This window comes from Apaloderma vittatum, unplaced genomic scaffold (assembly GCF_000703405.1).
Source record: "Apaloderma vittatum isolate BGI_N311 unplaced genomic scaffold, ASM70340v1 scaffold9356, whole genome shotgun sequence".
Taxonomy (NCBI): Eukaryota; Metazoa; Chordata; class Aves; order Trogoniformes; family Trogonidae; genus Apaloderma; species Apaloderma vittatum.
Window position 1 is genome coordinate 115,692 of NW_009721283.1, and position 17,720 is coordinate 133,411.

General features: G+C 36.8%; 1 protein-coding gene across 1 annotated transcript in view; it reads right to left on the minus strand.

The window, feature by feature from the left end:
* The window catches only part of AKAP6 (A kinase (PRKA) anchor protein 6), a gene marked incomplete at its 5' end in the record, with an annotated part of 86,366 nt that extends 69,363 nt beyond the window's left edge, over positions 1 to 17,003 (minus strand). The window contains 2 exons of the mRNA XM_009871326.1: positions 12,437 to 12,557; positions 16,871 to 17,003. Of these exons, the coding sequence (XP_009869628.1) occupies positions 12,437 to 12,557; positions 16,871 to 17,003 (254 nt within the window). The remainder of the gene's footprint in view (positions 1 to 12,436; positions 12,558 to 16,870) is intronic.
* Between the last annotated feature and the right edge of the window lie 717 nt (positions 17,004 to 17,720).

The following is a 17,720-nucleotide window of genomic DNA, read 5'->3' on the forward strand; positions in this document are numbered from 1 at the left end:
ATTGTAACATGTCCCAGGCTTCCACCATTTTGTTCAATGATTTCTGAATCATTTTACTCCAAGATTTTCTGACCATCAGGAGATCATTTATCCACTCTGCATTATTTCTGTGGGTGCATGGTCTCAGCTTTCCCATGATACCTTTTTCTGGCAGTTTTATTAAACTAACAGAATTTTGTTTTGGTGGATTCCAGGGTGATTTGCGGAGTTTTGCACTTTGATTTAACATCTAAGTTCTCATCTTCGTCAAATATGTTAGATTCAGCTAGAATGCTAGGCAGCAATACTTGCCTGTTTCTTTCAGATACTGCTTTGAATATTGCTTTTCAATTGAAACCAGAGCTTGTACAGACCTGTGGTCACGGGTGTGTAGAATTCTTGCAAAAGAATTATAGTAAACTTTAAGTGATGACATCTCTTATTTCAAGGGTTCCTTTTTGACTGACTGCATTTATCCACTGGTCTCATAATGATTTCATTGCACATCTGCAGTGCTTGGTTGCATCTCTCCAGTCTAATTTTGCTCCTTATCAGTGTTGCACTGCAGCTGGCTCCAAAATCCAGCTGGTATCAAATTAGTCATTGATCTAATAGCATAGTTGCAAATATAGCAATTGAATGCCTGGCAGCCTTCTGCATTGCCAGAACATAGAATCTTTAGATCTGCTTAAGTCACATTACAGATATCACTTTCCTCATTAAAACCCTAAATTATCAATGGTTTCAGACACTGTATTTTAATTTCAAAGGTAACTGCAATATTCAATCTGTCTGCATGGCTCTTCTTCTCAAGAACATTTTTCTTTCTAATGTTGCCTGTTACACTACGTATGTTGCCCTAAAATGCCTGCATTTCCAGTCAGCCTGCATCTGCCCTGCTTCATGAGCTCTTTTGACTTACATCTATGTGTGTGTTCTGCTATTTCTGTTTTGGCACTTCTATGCACAGTTCGGCCACTGTTTGGAGTCATATATTACATTGGCTTTACTCTAATGTCTTCCCTGTGAATGGGAACTGTGTATTCCACAAGTGATCCCAGGGAAGAGACACAGTTAAGAAGTGAATTATGTACCCAGTTACACATGGGTGTTCTAGTTGTTGGCACCATACCACATCCCCTTTTGCGTTTCTGGTACAGGTTAAGAAAACTTTTTTATAGCTTTAAATTTGCTTAGAATTATTGGTATCATTCTGATCAATTCTTGTTAGATACTGAAACGTTGTTATTGCCTCAATGAAAAGCCTTTGTTTTGTCCAGAGTTCTGGTCTGCCTGCTGTTCAGAGTTGCTGTTATCCATGCCCTACAATTTTAGGTGGTTTTTCATCTGGCTAATCGCAGGTATTTCCTTCTGATGTCTCAGAGTTTGTATGCTACATCCAGGGAAATAACATGAAAGAATTTAGTATTTCTAGTCTTAAACTGGCTCTTTATTCACTTCCCTCATTGATTCTTGAACTTTGGAGGGCCCAGGGAGCTCAGACCTTAATCTTAATCAGGCCTTAATCTGCAGTGAAACCTGCTCCCTTGTGCCTCATCTTCAGGGCACTTGAGTTAGCTACCAGTCTAGCGCTTGTATTCATGAGTTTATGAGAAACTGCTGTTTGCCCATATTTACAAAAAAATCACCCTGTGTGTTTATTAAAACTGAATCAAATATGTATCTTCATATCCATTCTAATTTTTAGCAGGCATCTTGTGAATTTTACCCACTGCTTAGCAAGGAAGCTAACTGCACAAAGTGACTATAAGGTTCATACATGGCCATATTATTTAACCATTACTGTTAGAAGGAGGAATGGACAGAAGGTCCCTAGCTCGGCACAGAGATAAAGGTGGAAAAGAGGGGTGATAAATCTCTCTATTTATTTAAACTACTACATGTTTCAGCCTGTTGTGCAAACACCTCCCGTATTCTAGCATAGAGTTAACAAAAAAGAGACACCTAAGAACCATAACTGAAGATTAAATCAGGTAGAAGATCTAAGAGTAAAATTTTTCTCTGATTCAAGTTAAAGCAATAAGAAAATTAACTATTTTCAGAGAGAAAGCTTTTTTCACCACTTTTTTTTCTGGGACCTGGGCAAAAAAAAAGGCAAAAATCTTCTATAGTCACACTATGAAGAATTTGACTATTAACTTGCTGGAGAAAAATGAACCCTGACTATAAATAACACATGCTTACTGAAAAAACAAAACAATAGAGATGAGCTTTTTGAGACAACAAAGTAGGACCTCATGACTAACTCCCTCTCACCCCTGATGGTGTTTATTTGATCTCTCCACACATGATAACAAGCTAAGAGATCTTGGGAATTTTTGTTCTTCTGCCTGCATAGCAGACATTTGTCCTCCTTGATGAAGGCCAGAAAAAAACTTTCATGTCAGTCTCAATATATCATTCAAAAAGGCTAATGTTCATCTTTAGAAAGTTACCACCTGAAAAACTCTAACGACAATTCTGTATCTATCATCTCTCATTTCTAAGAAAAATCAATGGGTAAAGCAGAAATGATCAAACTCCAGTGTAATGTCTGTCAAAATCTGGATGCCTCACAGCAGGATTTCAAACTAGAAAATTGCATAGACATGACACAATGGTACTAAAAACCCCTCTTTTCATGATAACCGAGAGTCAGTGAGAGGTAACGCTGAGTGAGACTGATCTTCATAACCTCTTTATACAATCAGTAGAGAGAGAGAGAAGAGAGAAGAGGTTTCTTCTGAAACTATTTCAGGGTGCTTAACTTAAGCTTCTGCTCAGAATCACCCGTTAGAGGAACCTCCTCGTGATAGAGGCTGATCTACTTAGCTCCCTCAGTAGTCTAAATTAGTCTTCACAGATGACCCCTTCTCCTAGTGTATCACTGGGGAAACTACCACCTTTCCACAGCCTCCTCTGCAGCCTGTGACAGCTTGTTGCTGGTCTGCTCAGTGACGCAGCTGGAATATGTCCTGTACATATGTCCGACATTCTGCATCAAGGGGATGTGAAGGCTACAACTGCTGTCATCCCCCTAAAGCACCGCTCCATAGAGCCAACTTTAGCACTTACAGCTCATGGTCACTGGAATTCTACAGTAATTATGTCTTCTGCAATGCTAAAATATCAGCACCCATAAGGAGGTAAGAACTACCACAGTCATTTCTCACCAGTCACAGGAGTTGGCTGGAGCCTACTCTGGGACCTCACTGGTCCTGATGAAAAACCAACTGCAACAACTATGAGAGAAATTACAGGGATCACTTAATTTACCTTGTTAGAAGGAAAAGTTAGCAAAAAATGCCGTAGCTATTTTTAGCACAATATATTAAAAACTTATACACACACTGTGAAAACGTCACCTAACCTTAAGTATGTAAAAAGGCTACAAATATATACAAATAAATATTTTATATTGATATGTTACATATTTTCAATATAAAATATAATATATACAAAAATAAAAATACAAATAAAAACTATATACAAATAAAAATTCAGGAGATTATAAACTGGTATAATTCACTGCAACTTATTTTTTATATTGTAGATATGTATGCATTAAATGGATTGCAACTGCAAGTTTATTGAGATTTAGTGAATTTGGGTTTCATATAGAAAACCTGCTAAAAAGGTTTACTGTGGTCATTTCTTTTTGGTTATTTTTTAAAAAGAAACATTACAGTATCGATTATTTATGAGGTATACTGATGAAGAGTAATTGGAAAAGAAAATGCTATTTCCTGTATTATGATTGTGCAGCAAAACATCATGGATAAAGCACTTAATTCCTACGAGATTAGAAAAAATATATTTTCTCTTGGAGTATGAGGTGAAAAAAATAGGAAAGTGCATTAAAAATTGGCAACTAGCTTGAGGAATAGGGTAATACTGTTGCCCTTGTATACTTTTTACTAGGGATTTCTTTTTATCTGCAGCCTTTTAAAACAGTCTAATTCACCAAACTGCCTAAAAAACCATGTCCACAAACAGTTCCAGAAAATATATTACCATTGCATTATTAACACTCCTAATTTTATCTTCAATATACTATTTGGTGAGACCAGTGGCAGGCAGCTTTAGAGCAGACACACCGCACAGAAGGTGGCTCATGCCAACATGGGGCTAGACCTGTGGGCCCCCTCAAGGCAGGATGCTATGGCTTATGTGGGCTCAGGATTACTGGACAACCTCAGAAAGAAAAATATCTGGAGAACTGCACAGGACACACTACTCTCTGGTGTGATGGAGTAATTTTTATGTTATATAGTCATTGCGTAAGATCTTAAAGGTAATACATGGTTTTACAACCGAGAACCAAGGTTGTGAAATATTAGACTAAAGATTCTGAGATGCAGTGTGATAAAGAGAAAACAGTGCTAGTTTCTTTGAATTTCTTCATTTTATAGAGGGTTGATCTCCCTTACTTGGCATCAGTGTATAGAGACTTTATGAGTGAATTGTGAATGTAAATTCACAAATTACTTCATGAGGTGTTTTCAGTCAGACGATTCCTGCTTTGGCAGGAGAGTTGGACTAGGTGATCTTCAGAGGTCCCTTCCAACCCTTACTGTTCTGTGCTGCTGTAACATTCCTAAAACCAGCCGTAATACACTAAATACCAGCCTCAGAGTGGGTAGCTCCTAGGACTCTGCACTGCATGTATGTGGTCTGCATGTGATACAGTGTGTCAGGAAACCAGAAAATATAGATAACCTAAACTTCTTCAGCTAGTTCAGGCTATCAAAGAACATTGCATCACTGATACTGTTGTCCTCAGTGTTTGACTGCATATATAGCAGTGCAAGTATAATATATTTTCTCAGGGACTCGGTCCAAGGACTAGGCCAGAGTGCTGCTAAACTTCAGCTTCAGTTCTTTAGATAATGTGAATAATTTAGTGTATCTGAGACTAACAGTGAGCCCTTTCTACCTTGTTTGGGCACTAGGCAGTCCTAGTATATAGAAAGCAATGAAGGTTGTAATTTTCACCATCCTTTGGGGTGAATTAAGGTGCCACTTCCACTTTTTAAAAACTAAAAATGCTTGATGAACAGAAAATGGCTTTGGGTAATTTGCTGCTGGACGTATGCGCTCAAACCACCACATCTAAGTATGCCAGACCATTGCTTCAGTGCTGAATATTTGACAATGCTTTAAGGTCACGCTGCTTGGGACCTTATCCTACCATTTATACCAGCAAGGGCACAAAGACAGAACATGTGGAGTTGACTAAGATGCTTGACGTGATGATTGTAAATTGTCCACGTTTTGCAGCCGTAGTAAGGAATGGTGATGACAGCTATGTGGTACACATTTACTTTTGTTTGAAGTCGAATGCCTCTTTCATTCTAGACACACTGCTTTAATCTCCCAAAAGCTGTGCTGGCTACAAGCTCAGTAAATACTGCTTTGCTACAATGTGGAGTTCAGCTTCAACGTCATGCTGGGAAGAAATGGGAGAAACCCACTCACTCTTGTGAAATGCATGAAGCTACTTGTGGAAATGCAGGGAGTCTGTTCCATAGAAATTACAACACTGCCTTTAAAAATACATGTTTATATTTGAAATATATTATAGAAACAACCAAGAGAATGTAAAATTATTTTTCATATTCTTTCTTTATCCATTCTCTAGATTTACTTTGTAATTCCGTAGACATGGTAATCAGTCTTTTCCTGGTGTAATTACATAAGACATTAAAACTTAATATTTACCTGCCTTAAGTAAGACTTTTTGCCAACAATGATTTTCTTTTCTGCTTTTTAAAATACAGAATTTGCCAGAAGTAGCAAGGAATTTAATCATATCACAAAATTAATACGGACCAGTGAAAAAAGCTGGTTGTTACAGTATGTGTCACAAAGGTGTTATCACTCTGTTCCTTGGTGCAACTGAAATGAAAATACTTATGTAGAAAAAGTTAACCAATTTCATCATCCTCTTCAACAAAAGGCTAGGAAACTGCTGTGTCAGGTCCTGAACTTATTTGGTTGATGTTTTAACAGCAGTAGGATTTTTACTTCTGCTTGGGGTATCAGGCATATAAAACAGTTCATTTTCCTATGTCGTGTGGAAAGTCTGTTAAGGAAAAAAAACCCCACAGCCTAGAACATGTAAATTACTGAACTTCATGAAGAACAGTAACTGAAGCCAGAGTTTTCTGGAAAATTTAGGTCAGTCGTTTTACTACACGTGACAGTTAAAAGCACACTACAATGGCAAAGGTGAAGAATAACTTCTATTGAGGTATGTAGCAATCCATGTATATAGACATAAGTAAATGCTGTAATTTACTATTGCTAAGGAATATCTGCATTTATATTATTTTGGAGAATAATCGCTCTGTTTTTCTTTTTTTGAAGTGTTACATATGCTTTGTCAGATAAAATAAAAGCTTTCACTTTGGGACATAATAGTGTTGAAGTCATATTTCAAAAAGGTGGTAATTTTTGCAAGTTTATTAGCGAACTACACTGACTATTCTGACTGTAATTAAGTAGCCCTCCCAAATGGGCAAACATACCCAAGTTCTACCTGCAACAGTTAGATTTTAACATCATGGTTATTACTTATAATCAGGCTGCACAATGAGATATTGATTACTTTTAACCTTTAGGTCTAAGAATTCAGGAAAAGTTGAGGTAGTAGCACAGTCTACTTTTCCTGTCTGGTAAACTTATGGCCTTTAGTTGAATTCTAATGATTCCTATTGGCAGGCAAATCTGAAATTAGTTTATTCTCTTGGCTCGTACAGAAATGATGACATATCTAAAAATACCGCGTGCACAGCAGATTTGTAGTTACTACCTACAAGCGGCTCAATCCTGCAGTGTGCTGAGAGCTTCCTTCCAAGTGATGATCATCATCTTCTCCCACTGACTGTTGTAGCAGCTCCGTGCAGGCACTGATAGATTACCAGACAGAGAGAAGGCATCCCAGACCGTGCAGAATATGCAGTGTAGGAGCAAAAATCTTCACATTTTCTAGTTTATAACCAATCCCCTAAGCACATTGTCCAAATATATCACTCTACAGGCTGTTAATCTTTTAATAAGTTTTCTTTATATGGAAAATCTGCTTGAAATAAAGACTGAACTGCAATGTGGCTTCAGAAGGTATGCGGGATTCGTTTTAAATGGAACAAAGTAATCCAATTAAACTAATCTGTCTTACAAGTTAAAATGATATGAAGCACATTAATTGATCCTTATAGGCTGCTGCTATTTGAACCCTCTCTCTGTTGGCGCAGCATTTGGAACCGCTTTGCAAATTTGTATCCTCCAAAAGCAGAAACTCCATCCACAAGTTCAGGAGAATTATGGGCAGGAGAAACATATAACTGTTATGTGTTAGATTAATTTGCAGAACACTTGGCATTATTATTGCCAAGTAGTCAAATTGTTCCAAGTTGTTCCGGAAGGTTGTTATTAATAGTATGTTTTCTGAGGAAAGTTCTGTCTACTTTTGGAACTGCATTTGTGTTGCCAAGGAAACTCCTTGAAGCACAGCATTCTAGGAGCACACTGCTGCTTTTGTTTGCCAGTATCCTATTCATATCATCTAAGTAAGCACTTTACATACTTCAGCTTCCAGTTCCAAATGTTTAGGGTTTTAAGTATTTATATTACTACGTTAAATATAGTCTGTGCTTCTTTTTAAGCTCAGAGACTCTTGTAAGATTATTTTAACAGTTGCATTAAAGGACAGGGCTGTGCAGTACGGGGTTTTTTGGTTTGGGGGTTTTCTGGTGGGTTTTTTTTGACAAGTTTGCAATAAATTAGTTTTAATTTGAATAATAGCTCCATAGGTTATAGCACTAGTCCTTAAGTGTTAATTATCTTTTCACTCTGAAATTAACGTAGTCATTTCCTACTGACTCCTCTACACCATTATTGAAGTGCTGAGGAAAACATGTCATTGAGTTCTGAGCCAGAACTGTTGTTGTGATTAATCCTGGTCACATGGCCAATCTCTGCCAAAAGGAGATCACTGAAAAAAGGTGACAAAGACAGTGATTTCCTGTCAGCAAAGAGTACGACAGGGCTGTCTAGAAGTGATGCAAATGAGGGAAACTTTCACCACGGTTTGTTTGATCCACTCTGGGCCACAGCACAGAGCCAGAGAGAAAGGCACAATAGAGCAGCAGCACACCCAGAGGAGAAAATGAAGTGCACCTTCCGAGGAGGGATAGCATCCAGCAGGGAAACAAAAACTGCTGCGAGATTTTCTTTTTCTCCCTCAACTTTTTTTAAAAGGTATCCTTAGTTTTTGATGTGCGTTTTCATGTTATCTAACCCAGTGAATCGCTTCTCTTTGATGAAATAGTTTGGAAGTTAACCTGTTCAAAAGCCGTGCCAACTAAATGTTTCCAAAATCTTTGCACGACTACGTAAGGGTCTTTTTCCATCTATCATGGGCATCGTTGCCAAAGACTTACTAGTGCAAGACTTATGGCTTATGCAGTTTGTGTTAAAACCACCACACATTACTTGTAATCAGACAGAAAAATATAATTTCTGTTATTTGATATTTAAAAATGTTTAGTCGATTTTATTCTGAACATACTGACAATTTTAACAATCATACTGTACTTATTTAAATGGAGTTTAATCTAACACAATTAAGTTTTGCAATTAATCTTCTGAGGAAAATGGAAAGAATTATCATTAACTTTCTGCCTAGTATACTCATTTCTAATCTCCACAGTTCCAGTAAATGCCTACTTGCTTCATTTTTGAACATTCAAGGTACAGAATTACTCAAGTTCCCACTAAAGGGCTAATTAGCAGAGTTTAAATTCTTTGGGTTTGATCCTCAAGTAACAGCATATGAATACAGCTGAAGTCAATGCAAGTTCTGTGTACTCAGAGCTTATGAGATCAGGCTCACATGCAGTAGATTAAAACGAAATAAACATGATACATTTGGAATTAAACTGAGCTATTACAGCACTACAAAGAAGCGAGAGCCCAAAAAACATGGAAATGCTCCTTTTAATTTTTTCTTAGTTAACAGATAAAGCATTAAAGGATAAATAAACTGCCAGCAATTCATTCTGTGACTGCCATCTTCTCAAACACTAGTTGATTTTCAAAATCATTAGGTAGCTTAAGACTGTAAAGTTCAAATTATTTAGGGCTTGGGAAAGCATAATGAGGAAGAATATTTTTCTCTTTTTGTTAATCTTTGCACTAAAATCTAGGAAATCCAGAGAAAGTCATCCATACATATTCAGAGTAAAAAAAAAAAAAATATGGCTGTGCTGCTCCTATTGTATTAAGGGCAAAGTAAAACCTAGTTAAAGAGAGATAATAAAGATCCTAATAAAAAAATATGAAGCTCCTGGAATATTACAAAACAAAATTAAGATGAGACTTGACTTAAATCTATATTAAATCTGAAAATAGAGTACTGGGAAAATAGTTTAACCACGAAAATACATTTTATTTTCCCATACGCAATTTTAGCATTTATATATTATGTTAGGCTGCTTTAATGTATGCTTTTCCCTTCCGATTCACCTGTTTTTATCATTGCTCCTGCCCATTCATCAACTCCTTAGGGGCAATGATTACTGTTGGTAATAGTGATACCACAGCAGGTTCCCTGGCAGAGGCAGCTTGCTGAGCTGGCTCAGAGGTGCAATTACTTGTCAGCTCAATAACCGAGAAGAGGGATCTGTGGGTTTAGGAGAATCCACCAAAATGCAGCAAGTGCAATTAGCTGGTTCACGTCTGAAGCTGCAACTGGCAAAGAATAACTAAAGCAAGACCTATGTTTTCATAACACCCCATATCACTGAGGAATTCTGATAATAACAGCTGCCTGAATTTCTCTGTACAGGCTTCTCTCCCTACAGGCCAGAGCGCTGCGTTCACTGCAGAGTGTCGACATTGCTCCCGCGCTTTCCCTGGGAGCACTAGACCATACACCACTGTAAGAGTCCAAATAAAAAAGGTGTCACTATTGATTAGAAGAGAGGTTTACTAGGCTAGTTTTATAAAACTATTAATACTGGTTTTGAGGGCATGATTCATTGTTATGTGACTCTCTGAAAACAAGGATGATGAAGACAGTGATTTATCTGATCTCTCTTTTGCTAGTACAGAACTGTTCCCTGAATTACATTTGCTAATGCTTTCTTTTATCTACTTTTAAATGTCTGAAATTATGGGGCTTTCAACACTTCTTCGGGAGGTGGTTTTGTGGAGTTTTTCTGAAAGGCTGATAGATCTTAATGCTAAGCTTTTTACATCACCTGCAAATACTCCTCCTGCTTTATGGACGCTCCTTATCCATCTTTTTAACCAAACTCTGTATTTCTAGTTAAGTCTTTCCTTCAGTCCTTAACAATTTGTTTGCTGCTTTCACTAGAAAGGTATGTGCAGAGAATATTTGCCATGGGAGGGAAGGCAGGCAGGCTGTTTCTACCGTTCTTCAATTGGTTTAGCAGTGACCACATAGGTACTGTTGGGACGGGGGCTCTGTTAATTAGCAGATGAGCTCCCTGCAGAAACTGCAGAACAAATAAGCTGCCTGTGGTTTGGAAACAGTGCTGGTCTGCCTGTGCTGCACAGACTACAGACTCAGCTACTGGCACAAACTTTCTGCTTTCAGAAGTGTCGTGTCTAATCGACTACTTTCCATTTTGCATACAGAGTATTTCTCATTTTGCCACCATATTGTACTGCAAACTAGTTCTTAAATTATTGCCCTCTCTTCTTCTCATCATGCATTATTAGCTCAGCATTACTATCTATAATTATTTCTAATGGTTACATTTGGATATCGGAAAGGGAAGTATCCCAAGTAGCAAATAAGTACTTGGGCTGGCTACTTAAGCTTTGTTCCTTTTCCTACCGATAGATGGATTGTTTCCTTTAAAAGTTATGTTTGTTTATTTTCTTTTTACTGTAGGATTAAAACTAGTGGTTAGATTAGGCATGGTGCAAGAGGGTCTTATATGGACAGGCATTACCAAAACATCTTATTTTAGATTCACATGAAACTTTTTACTCACTTCTGACATTGCTTATTTCCAAGTCCAGCCAAGGCCAGGACTATTGAGGTATGGTTAAGACTGACTAAGCATTTAGAAAGTTAGGAAAAGGACATTAGCAAATATAAGAAATTATTGTTAAAGCAAGAAACATTGAATTCAACTCGCAGCCTGATCTGAACCATATTTCCATTTACAAACATATTTTAACTCATGAAACAACCCTTTCTCCCTGGGTATTTTAAATCAAAGGACTAAAATTAGGAAGAATAAAATGCAAGAAGACTATCCACAGGATGCCAAAGCAAGAAAAAATAAATTATATTTAAGAAATTATCAAATCATGCAATCATGGAGGAAAGAAAACAACTTCTATTTGACCTTGAATGTACCATTTATTCGATAAGAAATTAAAAAAAGCTAGAGGGTAGTTGTTTCTTGTCATTATACTGTTGCTGATTCTGTGGTTAGTTATTAATTTTATTTTTTATGATTCACAATCTGCTCTTTGAAATATGCCATATGCTCAAAGCAATTCAAGGATGACAACTGTCAGAATTACTCCAATAAAAATTGCCTAAATGAGGAAGATTTACTGCAGCCTGATATTTCTGTTGCAAGCCCCTCCTTTCTTTCCTCCACCATCCCTCAGACCCGTAGACTACAGTTTCTCAGACACACAGAGAAGCCCGAATCAATTTTAGGATCAAATCACACATTTCAGGGAATTTCTTAAAAGTATCGTCTATCTAAAAGAAGTGATAAAGCTTCTGGGCTAAGGCTGTTATGACAAATAAGAGAAACCATGTGTGTTTGTGTATATATAGATAAATATATGTGTGTGTGTGTGTGCATATATATATATGCATGTATATATATATGTTAGATGAAAATCCTGTAATCAATACGCAAGGTCAAAATCATTTTGCTGAAATCACAAGCAAGCATGATGACTTAACATGACAATGTCTGCTTTATGTCTAACTAATAAAAATTAAATTGGAAGAGTCCTGTGCCCTGGCAGCAGTGAACCAAAATCAACGCAAAATTCTTTCTTCCCATATGAGGTCTGAAAGGTGGATAAAAATCCAGCTGAAAGCTCCAATCAAAACACATTTTGTTAAATGCTACCATTTCATTTTTTTCCTTCATTTTGTTTCAGTCTATTTATTAATGCAGTTTCATTTATTTCTATTCATCTTGAAGACAAATCTTTGTCCTTCTATAGAATTACACCAAATAGAATGTGATAAAGGGAACTTTCTTGCAATTATGATGTCGGTGCAGCCTGTCAGCGCACGGGGGATGGAAATGAGGTTGGGGACAGGGAAGGGAATTCTAATAGACACCATGATACATACAATGAACGCAGCGATATCCTGTGAGAGAAAGACTTGTCAAGCTAATCAGATCTTCTATAGCTAGGTAAAGGCTGTAATGGTAGCGCTAACCTTGTAAAGATGCTGCTGCTGCTCCTCTGACATCATCAGGTCATGGCTGTCCATCACGATGGATTCCATGTCAATCAGCCAATCCCAGAGCTCCTGATATTCTGAATCAAAGTCCAAAAGGCTGTAGATAAGGAACAAAATGTATTATGCATAAATACTGTGTAGTTGTTAAAATCTTGTATTAGAATAATATATTCTTGAAAACTCATGATGTTCCTAGTTATATTTCTAAAGAGACATTCTGTATTTATACAGAGTGGATGAAAATGAAAACTGAAATCCAATTTAAGCCAGTGCCATGACCTAAATTCAGCAGCTGATGCCAAATCCTGACAACTGTTGGCATACTGCATTTGCTGGAAAAATTTTGAAACAGAAATCCCCCATAGATGTTGTTGTTTAATGGTTTTTAAAGTGCTGACTTCATATTGAATGAACTTTGCAACAATCATCTTGATATAATTCATATAAAAATATTATTTTCAGCAAAAAAAATACTCAATCCATTCAGCCATCCCTCTGCTGTCTATCTGCCTACCTCTGTAAATATCCTACATTTGTTTTCATGGATGAGTAGCTAGCATTTCAACTTAACGCCTTAAGATAGGCTTGAGTGAATACGGTAAGCCAGTGAGAACTAAGGCCAGATACAGTATTAGACAGGTGTTCCCTATAGACATGTAAGAAACAAAGGTAAGGACAGGAAGTCAAAACAATGAATCCTTGAATAGCCAGCAATCATTAAAATTCAAAGGAGGATCACTACGGTTTTCAACAAAATAAATCATTAGAATAAGGAGCTTAAAAGGATTAATGTGATTCTCTATTGAAAGCCTAGTGAATAAGTAAAGCATAGATTCTTCTCAAACACTGTGATACAAGACATAAGGTACATGCTGAAAAACTGCACATTCGTCAGAAAGATGCCCCTTGAAAAGGGATCTTCAAAGTTGCAAAATTGGAACTAACAAAAGCATTGCCAGAAGTATCAAAAAAGCCCATACTGATCAATCATGCATGTTCCACCAAAGCTAATTTCTCCAATTATTAACAATGTTTTTAGCAATCCCATTAAAAAAATTAGCAGTATTTCAACAGAGAAACAATGAACTAAACATAGTTTTAATATTATTAATACTATCGCAGTTTTGCTTGCTATTAACTAGAGGCCATATGCATGGTAATTTCGAAAGTCTATAGATAAAGTTGTGACAAGTAGAACTGTCTTTTGGCAAGAAAGCAAGAGAGAAGAAAGCATTTGCCTTCTGTGGTATTATTTCAATGAGTTGACAACAAAGGATGTCTTGTACAATGCACGAGTGTTGATTACTGCTTCTGAAGTAACTCTCTAGTTTAATCCACTGTACTTAGTATACTTTTACTCAATAGTTTATGAGGTGTGCTTACTTAAAATTGCCTTCTGCCCTGAGAAGGTAAGCAATGATGCTATTATAGAGAAGAGCAAGCATAAAAGGGCAAGTTACTACTGCTGAAACGTAATAGTTTCATTTGGACTGCAGAGCTTTTCTCCTGTTTCAGAAGGTATTTGACTTGGATATCATTTTGAAACTAAAATAAAACTAAACTCCGTTTTCAATGGTATATTCACAGTGATACTGAGTCTTTATCCCTTCTTCAAAGAGCAGTATAATCATTCTGCATCTTCAGTATCTACTACTCCTTTTTTCCTCTTCCTTTTATCCAAATATTATCCAAAGTCATAAAACTGACAAGCAGTTATTACAACGTAAGTTTTACGATATAAAAGGCTAGATTTCATCTTATATAAATCGGTACAGATTCAGTTGGGCTTAGACAGTTTGCACCCGTGAAAAATCTAAATTAAGATATGAAGACGATGGGAAACAAAGCCTACATCCAACACTCGTGACTTGCTGCTGCCAGACTGCGATGGGATGCCTTTGGAAACTGCACCAGGAAGTGGGCTGGGACTTTACTATAATAGGCAGAAGATGTGCTGGATCCAAACACCTGCTTTGCATCTATAGAACATTATCTCAGTTACAGTCCAAAATGGACCATTTATTGGTGTAATAGAAGGAACTGATCCTTTTAAGACACACGAAAGCACTTTTCCCTGACCTTTACAAAAGCACGATGAAACAGTTGAACATTTTGATTTATAGCTAAAGTTCTAAACAGGAACTTCACGCAAACCAAAGAGTGAGAGAAACAGGATTCACTGGGAAAAACTCAGGAAAATATGCAAGATGTAATGGGGATTCCTCCTCCCCCACACTTTACATACTGTGCCTATTGTATTTTTTTTGTTTTCTGCTGTAAAATAAAGTCATGTGGGAGCATTTTTAAGTAAACTATGGCAGTTATTTGCCTGAGCCTGAAGATAGTGAAGTGAGCCTACAAAGTATCACCAATAATTTAATTTTATTACAATATTTTTAATAGTTCTAAAATAACTCTGATTATATATATATATGTGTGTGTGTATATATATATATTTGTTTTTAAAATTAATGCCTTGCATCTAAATGGATGTATCTACTGATTACTATTAAATTACTATTTGGAAAAAGATGTAAGTTACTAAGCTGCTAAAAAGATATTCAGAAAATCCAGGAATTGTAGGATCAGTGACAGGTTAAGATTAAAATGTACTTGTCAGTATTTTTGTGCTATACTGAATATTTCTTTTTTATTCAGAATCTATTTTTTCTGGGCTTAGCCGATCTTTCTTTCATATTGCCACAGGCAGAATCAGGAAAAGCATAACTTCTGAAATACTGATGTGTGTTACAGATGCAAGAACTTTAAAAAAGATCTAATTTTGGTTGGTTATCCAAATCCACCAATCACTAACAAAAGAAAAAAAAATTAGACTGTCTGTTTAGTGCAATATTCCTCCATTAAAAGTACTCAAACACTGCCAGCAAGAATGCTATAATATTAGTGAAAGGGCAGGTAACTACAGCTTCCTTAATATATGATTGTTGGTTAATAAGCTAAAGCCATTAGCTACATAATAGCTAAAATGACATTAAGAAGTATATTTTATCTTGGTAAACAGGGAATCAGATATGCAGAGTTGCACATCTAATCCCTTGAACCCTAAACATATTTCTTAAAATGTGGACATCAATTTATTATTTTGAATGAAAATTCATGAGCATCTTTCTCATGAGAAAACCAGTGTGTCTGTGGCATTAATAAATAAAAAGGAATGTGGAGTTAGTTTCATCAGCCTTTTTCCCTATGTTTAAGAGACACTTGCAGTTTGTATTATTTCTTTGATGGCATAACTCACATAGTACTTAGAAATACTGTAAATATGCTGGTATGCCTACCAAAAAAATTCAGCCAGAAAAAGTTGTTCTAAGTTTTTGGGTTATAATTTTGGGAACTCCTTTCACATGTTTTTATTAGGAGGATATAGGAGAAATCAGTGTTCTGACCGTAACAGCTTTAAAATTGCCTTATATTTAGTGTATACTTGAACTCCTATCTAATGTACTTATCTCGAAGCCTCATCCATGAAGGTCCAATACTAGTTAACGAGAGAATTCCAGGATATGGCTTTCATGTTGTACAACAGCACTGTACCCATATTTCCCAACACTACCTGTACAAACTCCTCCCCAGTTTTGAGGGATGCAGTATTTCCAGCTAGACTTGCTATAACATTTTGAGCTGCTCTTAACTACTCGTGGTTATCTCTTGCTGCCTGGCCAGCTGCTGTTCTCCTGCAGAAGCTACTTATCCTCTTTTCATTGTCACTTTAGCTATTTCCATGCAGATACAAGTAAACCCTCTTTACCGCTACTGTAATGAGATCCTTGTTCTGCAGGAAATCTCCTATTCTTTACACACCCACTAGCATCACTCTATTTTGCAAATACTACCTTTCCTATCTCAGTTTAGCTATATTCTTAGGTCAAACTTCCACAACAGCTGGTGGACTGATATCCTGATTTTCCCAGCTCTGCAAATAGCCTCTTCTCTGTAGAGATCTCAGCTGTGTCATCCTAGTGTGGAATTTGTGTCTACAGTTTTTACGCAGTTGAGAAATGTTGTATCAACTGTATTTTCAAATAGCTGAAAGGCATTTCCATTGTGTTCAATACAATACCTCAGATTGGTTCAACTGGAAGTTTTCCATCTGAATTCAGCCCACCCTAATTTCTATAATGGCTGAATACATGGTATTGTATTTGTCTCCCTCCAGTCCTTCGGCCCTTTAAGCCACTGTTGAGCCTCTAAGGGCTGGGATAGCCATAAGGGCCCAGAAAAGGTGACTGCAGCACCGAAAATGTAGGGAACAGCAGTAGCTTACCATTCCCAGTAATAATTACATGCTATTACTGGGAATGGTAAGCTACTGCTGTTCCCTACATTTTCGGTGCAAATAAGCGCATTTAAGAGCCTATTTGCTTTACACATATCTTTATGTAGAGTTACAAACGGGATTTTTCCATGAGGCTTAAATCTATATACTCCCTTTCCTCACTATAATCAGATGTCTGGTGACGTCTTACTGTCCTACGTTCCACACAAAATTCCAATGTTAGGTCTTGCTCATTTTCAACAGTGGCTGCAAAATTAGAAGACATTTTTGAAAATTTAGCACCCAGTGCACATTTATATACATACACACACCAATTCTGAACAAATTATTTTTATGGTTGGCACTAGCTGCACTGGCGTGTTTGAGAATCTGACAGATTTTTGCATATGTAATCAAGATCTCAGTAATCCTACATAATTAGCTCACATCAACTTTTCTAAAACAGTCATCTTTCCGTATAATAAGAGGGGATGTTTACAAGGCTCATTTATCTTTACAGTCAGTAATTTAATAAAACTGTGTTTCCAAGACCTCAACATTGAGTTAACAACTGGATATGGAAGTTCTGGAGATAAAGAACTCCTGAACACCTTGGTGAATGACTTTCCTTGTACAGGAAACTGCAGGCCAAAGTTCTGTGTCCAGTGGTTATAAGAAAACTTCTACCCTAATAAGGGTGTACCCAAACAATGAGCACTAGTTGTCTCCTTTCAACTGCTTTTGCCCTGCACTTTTATGAACTCACACATAAGTTATGTTCATTTAGGGGAGCTAGCAGTTGGGAGATATTGTTTTAAAAGGATCTTCAAGACAGAGTCCTAAACCAGAAATACAAGTTTTCTTGATCGTGAAAAAGGGAGAAACAGAAAGATTTCACTTTAGCATAGTCCGATGATTATTTTGTCCAAAATTCTTTGCTCAAACTATTAAGAAAAAGTGCTTCTATATAAATACTTATATATA